The following is an 8,930-nucleotide window of genomic DNA, read 5'->3' on the forward strand; positions in this document are numbered from 1 at the left end:
TGCGCCAATCCATCTCATTGAATGTCTTCCTCTCTTTCACTGACCTTCTACTTTACCAAGCACGATGTCCTTATCCAGGGATTGGTCCCTCCTGGTAACATGTTCAAAGTAAGCAAAACAAATTCTCACCATCCTTGCTTCTAAGGAGCATCCTGGCTGTATTTCTTCCAAAACGAATTTGTTTGTTCTTCTGGCAGTCCATGGTATATTCAATATTCTTTGTCAACACCACAATAAGCTTACAGAACTCATCTAACTGACTACTTTAAGTACTTGTATACCTCCGTGAAAAGGGTACATACTAAGACTAAAATCGGATTACCAATCCTGTGAAATATTTTTTTTACATTCAAAAATTTAGCAAAAATATACCCTAAAAAGTCATCAATCTGTACAGCCATACTCACATCCCCCAAAAAGGAGAGATTTAAAAACTTTTAATGCAATCCTTTATGTGACAAGAATATCAAAGGTGGTGTAAACAGTTAACCTGTTCTGCTGATAACTGAAAGGCTGGAGATTTGAATTCACCCAGAGCTGCCTCAGAAGAAAGGCCTGGTGATTTACTTCCAAAAAATCAGTCACTGAAAACCCTGTGGGGCACAGTTCTCTTCTGGCACGCATGGAGTCACGATGAGTGGCAACCAACTCCAGGGTAACTGGTTTTTAACTGTTTAAGTTCAACATTTCCATTAAGGAAATGAAATGAGGAATTAGACATTAGGAAATTGATTTATTCACATACTAGTCAAGGGGTAAGCCATGGTGTTTCCAATCGCCTCATATGCACGTGAAAGCTGGATAACAAATAAGGAAGACCAAAGAGGAATTGATGCCTTTGAATCATAGTGTTGGCAAAGAATATTGAATATACCATGAACTGCCAAAAGAACAAACAAACCTATCTTGGAAGAAGTACCGCCAGAATGCTTCTTGGAAGCAAGGATGGCAAGACTTCGTCTCACATACTTTGGACAAGTTATTCAGAAGAGATCAGTCCCTGGAGAAGGACATCATGCTTGGAAAAGTAGACTGTCAATAAAAAAGGGGAAGACTTTCAAGGAGATGGATTGACACTGTGGCTGTAACAATGGCCTCAAGCATAACAATGATTGTGAGGATGGCACAGAACCAGGCAGTGTTTCGTTCTGTTGTACACAAGGCCACTATGAGTCAGAGCCAGCTAGAAGGCACTTAACAAGATCTAAAAACACAGATTTTTTAAAAATCAAATTACTGTAACTTTCTAATACTAATACAATTTTGTTAACATACCACAGGCCTCTTGCTACATACTAAAATGAAAGGAACCCTACAAAGGAAAACAAAGATGCAGTATGGGGTAGTGATCACGCATGGAATCACCGGATGCTGCCCCTCTGTAGAGCTTGCGTGCTCATCCTTTAGGGGCCTCTCCTTATCTGTAAAGTCAAGATGGTAACAGTGCCCATTTCATGTGGTTAACGCAAGGATTAAATGAGTTAACGCATGGAAAGCACATAGAGCAATGCCTAGGAAATAATGAACCAAACCCACTGCCATCAAGTCGATTCTGACTCACAGGGACCTTATAGGACAGAGTAGAACTGCCCTATAGGGTTTTAAAGGAGTGGTTGGTGAATTCGAACTGTTGATCTTTTGGTCAGCAGCTGAGCTCCCTTAGCCTCAGCTTAAATGTTCAATAAATGTTAGTTAATATTATGATTATAATGGTAATTATTCAAATATCTCAAACGTCTCCAGCTGTTAGGAATTTACTCACATCCTTCCCCACTCAGTAAAATGTACAAAATACTGTTTTTCAGTCCTTATAAAGTAAGCATTCAACTAAAGAGATCTGTATATTCTTATTAAGACCATCAGCCAGGTAGGACCTGGAGAATAGTCTAAAGCTACTCTCAGAAATTTTACATTGAAATAACTACTAAAAAAAACTACTAATCAACTACAATTAAGTAGTATTACAACTGCAACATTTCATATTCAATACCTCTAGAGTTCAACAGTCAAAGTATCCTTATTTTTTGACTTGCTTGTAAACATTTTAAGGATTTTTAAGTCAATCTGCTTAAAAATATTTCTCTTTAGCTAAAAAATTGAGATACTCAATAATAAAAGTTAAAATAAGTCCTCAAAAAGCTGAAACCACAACTCCATATATAAAGAGTTTGCAATTTGCTATCCTAGGCAAATGGATTATTATGTAAGAATTCGGTTAGCTCACCTTTTTCAAGACAATGCCAGCAATGTCTTCCCCAACATACTATGGAATAGAATTAAGTCCTAAGAGTTTACTGGAAACCTTGACCTATGTTTTCAAAAACTCCCAAACGTCCCAAACAGACATTTACGTTTCGTGGTTACAGGTGGCTCCAACCTTCGATAAGGTACCCCGTCCTGCAGGCTGGATCCTGGCCGAGCCCAGCACATGCCAGCCTTGCATGAGATGCTGCAAGGACGACAGTGGTGTGCGGACAGACACCTGGTCTACTTAGGTTCACTGGCCGGGACACCTGAAACACCAGGTCCCCCAGAGGACAAGGAGCAGGAAGACGGCCGGCACAGGACAGCCTTGTGCGACCACAAGGTGTCTCCGTCGGCGCCAGCGTCCCGGCCGTGCTAGTTGAGCCATTCTACTAAGTTCACTAAAGAAACGTCCTGTTTCCAGGGCTGTTTACAACCCTCGTTTTAATAAGGGGTCAAGTATCTCGGAAAAAATTCACAGAATGATGTTTTGAGAACATCACACTATCCCACACTAATACGAAATAGACTTTTATTTATGAAGAGTTTCGTTTCTACCTGGAAGCACAACGCTTCTCTAATAAAGTCTGAGTAAGCTTTTCAGGAACTGAGCTTACAGTCTCAGATACGGAAATGGCCGCAAAGTTTTGGGAAAAGGCTTCCAATTCCCCCGTCCGCGTCTCGCCGTTTCGCGCTCCTTGAAAAGAGGAAACCACGCGCGAACCTGCCGCCCACGGAGCCCGCCGCCGGGGCCTGACTCCCGGACCGCCCCGTTTTCAGGGAAGGCGCCAGGGTGAACCGCCGCCGGGCAGCCGAGCACGTCCGGGGCCGGGGCGCCGTGAGGGCGCGGAGGAACAGAACTTCTCCGGAAACTCCCGGCGGCGGCGCCCCTCGGACCGGCCGCGGCTCCCCTCGGACCGGCCGCGGCCTCGGGCTGGCGGCGCCCACAGCTCCGCCCGGCCGCCGCGGGACCCGCCCGCCGCCCGCCTCCCGCCGCCTCCTCACCTTTGGGGACTGCGCTCCGGGGGCGGACGGGTCGCCGTCGCACAGGCGCGGGGACAGCGCCGACCCGGGGCCGGCCGCCGCCGCCATCAGCCCGAGCGCCCCGCGCCGCCGCCGTCGCCGCCGCCGCCGCCTGGTCCCGGCAGCTGCCGCCGCCGCCGCTGCCGCCGCCGCGCGGAGAGCCCGCCGCGCCCCGGGCCCCGCCCCCTCGGCCACCCCCGCCCGCCCGCCGCCCGGGGGCCGGCCCCTGCCGCCGCGCGCCCCGCGGCCCGCCGCCGCCATGGCCGCCGCCACCGCCATGGCCGCCGCCAGCGCCGCGCCGAGTGCCGCCGCCGAGAGGGCCGGAGAAGCAGGAGGCGACGCGGAGCCGGCGAGCGATGGCGGACGCTCTCGGCCCCCTCCTCACGTCACCCTCCCCTCCCACCGCCCTGCCGGCAACGCGGCCGCCGAGCCCCGCCCCGCCCGCCAGACGCAGGCCCTCCCTCGGCCCGGAAGCTCCTGGCAGCCCGGACCCTCCCCTCAGCCCGGACCCTCCCCTCAGCCCAGACCCTCCCCTCGGCCCGGACCCTCCCCTCACAGACCCTCCCCTCGGCCCGCACCCTCCCCTCAGCCCAGACCCTCCGGTCGGCCCAGACCCACCCCTCGGCCCGGCCCCCTCGCGGCCCAGGCCCTCCCCTCACAGACCCTCCCCTCACAGACCCCCCCCTCAGCCCGGACCCTCCGATCAGCCCGGACCCACCCCTCGGCCCGGCCCCCTCACGGCCCGGGCCCTCCCCTCACAGATCCTCCCCTCAGCCCGAACCCTCCGGTCGGCCCAGACCCACCCCTCGGCCCGGTCCCCTCGCGGCCCGGGCCCTCCCCTCACAGACCCTCCCCTCACAGACCCTCCCCTCACAGACCCTCCCCTCAGCCCGGACCCTCCGGTCAGCCCGGACCCACCCCTCGGCCCGGCCCCCTCACGGCCCGGGCCCTCCCCTCACAGACCCTCCCGTCAGCCCGGACCCTCCCCTCGGCCCGGCCCCCTCGCGGCCCGGGCCGTCCCCTCAGGCCGGACCCTCCCCTCGGCCCGCACCCTCCCCTCAGCCCGGACCCCGCCGTCACGGAGCCTCCCCTCAGCCTGCCCTCCTCGTCGCCCGAGCCCTCCCCTCACGAACCCTCCCCTCAGCCCACACCCCCTCGGCCCGCACCGTCCCCTCAGCCCGGACCCCCCCGTCACGGAGCCTGCCCTCAGCCCGTCCTCCTCGCCGCCGGAACCTTCCAATCACGGACCCTCCCCTCGGCCCGGACCTTCCCTCACGGACCCTCCCCTCAGCCCGCACTATCCCCTCAGCCGAGCCCCCTCACGTATCCCCCCCACGGCTCCGCCCCACCGCCCGTCCCAGACCCTCCCCTCACGGCCGGGCATCTCAACCTGGACCCTCCCCTCAGCCCGGCCCCCTCGCGGCCGGGACCTTCCCCTCACGGACCACCCCCGAGGCCCCGCCCCTCCACCTAGCCCCGCCCCCAGTTCCGCACCCTCAGCCGGACCCGGCGCTGCGCTTCCCGCACCCCTCAAGGCGGGCGCGCTCCTAGGCCCCGCCCCCTCTTGCCGCTGCTCTGCGTCCCGGCGCACTTCCGGCCCGCCTCTCTCCTCAGCCGGTTGCCCCCTCTCCGCGCCACCGCAGCCCGCGGGACCGACCCCTCCCCACGTTACTCTCTCCCTATTGTCCGCCCGTCAGCGCCCGCGGAGCCGCGCCGCTCCCGTCAGTGCTCGGACCCGGGAACGAGCCGTCACCGGTCCCACGGTGCCCTCAGGCCCCGGCCCCGCAGTCCCCGGTCCTAGCGCTGCCCCGCCTCTCCTCGCGACCGGCCCGCAGCCGCCTCCCGCGCCGTCTTTGTTCTCGCCGCCCGCTTCACGCAGACCCGGGAGCAGCCCTGGCGGCCGGCGGCTGAGGCGCTCCCGCGTGCGGCCCAGCGCGCGCCCACCCAGGCTCGGCGTGCGCACGCGGCGTCCGGGAGCGGCGGGAGCGGGGGCGGCGTCCGGGAGCGGCGGGCGCGAGCACACACGCCCTCAGCGCTGCCCGGCCCTGGCTCCGCGCGCCCGGCTCTCACGGGTGGCTCGTCAGGGTCACTGCAAAGCGCACTGCGCAAGCCCGTTGAGAGTAAACGGCGGCTCTCCGTTGCGGACTGAATCTATTACCACCCCTAGTCCTCCGGCCTCACGAGGCACTTCCAGGACTTCTCTAGAAAAGCAGAATGTTGGGGACTCAACCTTAACACGTGGGAGACAACTGTGACTGTCTCCGGAACTGCCAGAAATGAGTCAAAGCTGACCTCTCAGCAGGCGCTTGACTGTCAGAGTGTAGATGAGACGTTAGTCCGGGCAACTGGATTTAAAGTACAACATGGCTTCTCTCTCATTCATATTTTTGCCTACACGCAGCAGCCAAAAGTCTTGAGAGACATGAATGATTTTTTGTCCATCACGTTAATACAAACCACCCTCATTTACCCTCCCAGCCCACCCTTCCCGGGCCTTCTCACTTGCATCAAATCAGAGACGGCATCACCAACAACTTCAGGCTCCGGAACTTCTCCTAATTCAGACTTCGCTTTCTCCCACAACCTCAGTCAGACCTGCTCCCCGCCCTATTCCAGGAGCCCACGGTGGAAAACGGCCTGAAGTCCAGGCAAGAAGCTGAGAGTGAAGGTCGCAGATGCAGCCTTCCACCCACTCCATCCGGCCCCACCTCGCCCCAAAATTCTCTTCACTGTTCAGGGGACTCGGTCAGATTTCCGTGCAAAGAGCTTAATGTTAAATTATTCAGTTATTTTGCCCTACTCTTCTTAGCTATTCTGTCTCTAGACCAAATACGAATATAAAACATTTCATTTCAACAAATACTCAGACTACCAATGTGCAAGACAGGGAAGAGCACTAAGGAGGCAATTCTGAGTGACCTATTATTTTAGCTAGTTGCTGTCAGTGAATTGTGGAGACCCATGTGAATCAGAGTACAACCGTGCACCATAGAGTTTCCAATGGCTAATTTTTCAGAAGTAGATCACCAGGCCTTTCAAGGCGCTGCATGATGGGTTTGAACCACCAGCCTGTAGGTTAGCAGTCGAGTACAAACCATCTGTGCTACCCAGGGACTTCTTTTAAATGTATAGGGAAATGAAAAAAGTTGTAAAGCTAGTATTTATTTAGTATGTTTGTAATTTAAAACAGCAAAAACATTGAGAGTTCTTTGTTTAAAAAAAAAAGAGTAATGTGAACCTTGCTTGCCTTCTCATTCTATAACTTATCTTTCCTATACCTTGATAAATTGTCATACTCTTTTCTAAGTTTGGGTCAGCTTCCAACAAGTTCTCATTTGTATTTTCAATGTCGTGAATGCCTCCCAGAGTTTCCTCAATGTGGAGTTGCTCCATGTGGATATGGTCCCCTTTTGTCATGACTCTCCTGCGAGCTCTGGGTGCAGACGCCTGCAGTGTCATCACCTGCGCTAGCAGCTTACCAGATAGCCTGACATGAATCAATCATGCTGACTTCTGAAACAAGACCGGCCTTCACTGGCAGTAAAAGGTTCAGTCTCTTTATAATTACTGTTTTCTTTCAGTGGGACAACTGATTTCCACACTTTGTCCTGAGTGCTAATCAAACTGTCTGGTATTTATTATTATTATTATTAATGCAGTCTTCAAGCCAAGGTAGAAGAAAGTCTCCATTTCAATTGTGAACAGCTTTCTGTTCCTAGTGCAATTAAGCTAAAAAATACCGAAGCAACGTTACCTTGTTTTTTATATTCACTGCACTTTTTCCCGATGTTCCTACATTACCTTCACACAGGCCTAGATCTCATCCTGTCTTTGCTTTGCTGTCCTCATTTTGAAATCTCCTAATCACATCCAAATTTCCCTTCCAACTTTATCACTTTTTGTTTCTTTGCTGTACATTTTGACCTTTTTGGCCAGTTCCCCCTTTGGATTACCCATTTTTAATAAAACATCAAGTGGGTATATCACTGGGAGATGAGGAGGCAGCATAACTACACACTCTACTGTTTGTGCAAACTGAAGCCCTGAGTGCAGACACGCAGCGACCAACCTGACGGACTTCAAAAGAGGAGCATGACACACATCTGTTATCTCCATATGTGATCTGTGGATCAAAGAGCCAGCTGTGAAGTTTACCTTATGCAGTTTCTCACAGTTAATACACCATGGCAACTGAGATTTGGGCCATGTTGTTGGGGGACTAGTGTTATTTAGCTAAATGATGGTAACTAAAATTTATGCATATCAGAACACTGAAAAGCAAGTACTGCCTTATTAAATGGGTCTTCTATGTGGATACTTAAGTCACTAAGAATGGTGGCAGGAGTTGGGTAAAGAAGATTGTGATCCAGTAACACAAGTCTTCAAGTAATGAGAAGGAATAAGCCAGGGGACTACAGGCAATTGCAGCAAATGGAGGCAAAGGATTATGTATCCACAGGCCATAAATGCCAAGGAGCTAGAGAGTTTTAACAACAAAGACTCTACAGCATTAGGGAGAGAAAGAAAATACAGCTCTCATCTCAGAGGGCTGCAGTGGACCTCTTCCTTATGGCGAGTCAGCTTGTTTATAAGGAAAGAGCCTCAAAATACATCTGGAGGAGGGTTGGGAATACAGGGGACTTTGTGGACCCATGTAAAAGAAAGTTCCAGAAACCACCGTAAAAATCTGAGAAGCAGGGAGTCAGATTGGAGGACAGTAATTAAAGTGAACACTCAGGTGACATTTATTGTGATTAGTTATGGTTCCTTAAAGTCGGTAGGCGTGCAATTCAGAAGTTGTGGCCCTGGATATTTAACAGGGTGGTGAGGTAGCTTCAGGGTGACTGCACCCTTTTCTAGGATCACTGTGAAGTGGCTGCCCACGTGGAGTGGGGAAAGTTACATATGATAGCAGGGCAAATGTTTTCTTGGCACAGCCTCAACACAGCTTACAGGGAAGAAGAGGTGGGAAGGGGTGATGATGATGGTCATGTCTTTACATGAGGGAGGAGGGTCCAAAGCAGCCCCTGCGGGAGGTGGGATGACAGTTGTTGCTAGAATTACAGATATTTATAACGTCCTGGAATCCATCAACCTCAGAAAATGGCAGACAGTCATTGTTGTCAGGTTGTCAGGTGCCGTCAAGTTGGTTCCGACTCATAGCAACCCTATGCACAACAGAACGCAACACTGCCCCGTCCTGCGCCATCCTTAAAATCATTGTTATGCTTGAACTCATTGTTGCAGCCACTGTGTCAATCCGCCTCGTTGAGGGTCTTCCTTTTTTCTGCTGACCCTGTACTCTGCCAAGCATGATGTTCTTCTCCAGGGACTGATCCCTCCTGACAACGTGTCCAAAGTATGTAAGGCACAGGCTCGCCATCCTTGCTTCTAAGGAGCATTCTGGTTGCACTTCTTCCAAGACAGATTTGTTCGTTCTTTTGGCAGTCCGTGGTATATTCAATATTCTTCACCAACACCACAATTCAAAGGCATCAGTTCTTCGGTCTTCCTTATTCATTGTCCAGCTTTCACATGCATATGATGCGATTGAAAATACTATGGCTTGGGTCAGGCGCATCTTAGTCTTCAAGGCGACAGCTTTGCTTTTTAAGACTTTAAAGAGGTCCTTTGCAGCAGATTTACCCAGTGCAAGGCATCAT

At 52.6% G+C, this 8,930-nt stretch overlaps 1 protein-coding gene across 2 annotated transcripts in view; it reads right to left on the minus strand.

Moving 5' to 3' along the window:
• Positions 1–3,359, minus strand: part of PHF10 (PHD finger protein 10) — a 27,390-nt gene extending 24,031 nt beyond the window's left edge. For both annotated transcript variants that reach the window (XM_049905868.1, XM_049905858.1), the window contains exon 1: positions 3,250–3,359. In XM_049905868.1, the coding sequence (XP_049761825.1) occupies positions 3,250–3,336 (87 nt within the window). In that variant the 5' untranslated portion in view covers positions 3,337–3,359. The remainder of the gene's footprint in view (positions 1–3,249) is intronic.
• Between the last annotated feature and the right edge of the window lie 5,571 nt (positions 3,360–8,930).

This window comes from Elephas maximus, chromosome 1, assembly GCF_024166365.1.
Source record: "Elephas maximus indicus isolate mEleMax1 chromosome 1, mEleMax1 primary haplotype, whole genome shotgun sequence".
NCBI classification, from domain to species: domain Eukaryota; kingdom Metazoa; phylum Chordata; class Mammalia; order Proboscidea; family Elephantidae; genus Elephas; species Elephas maximus.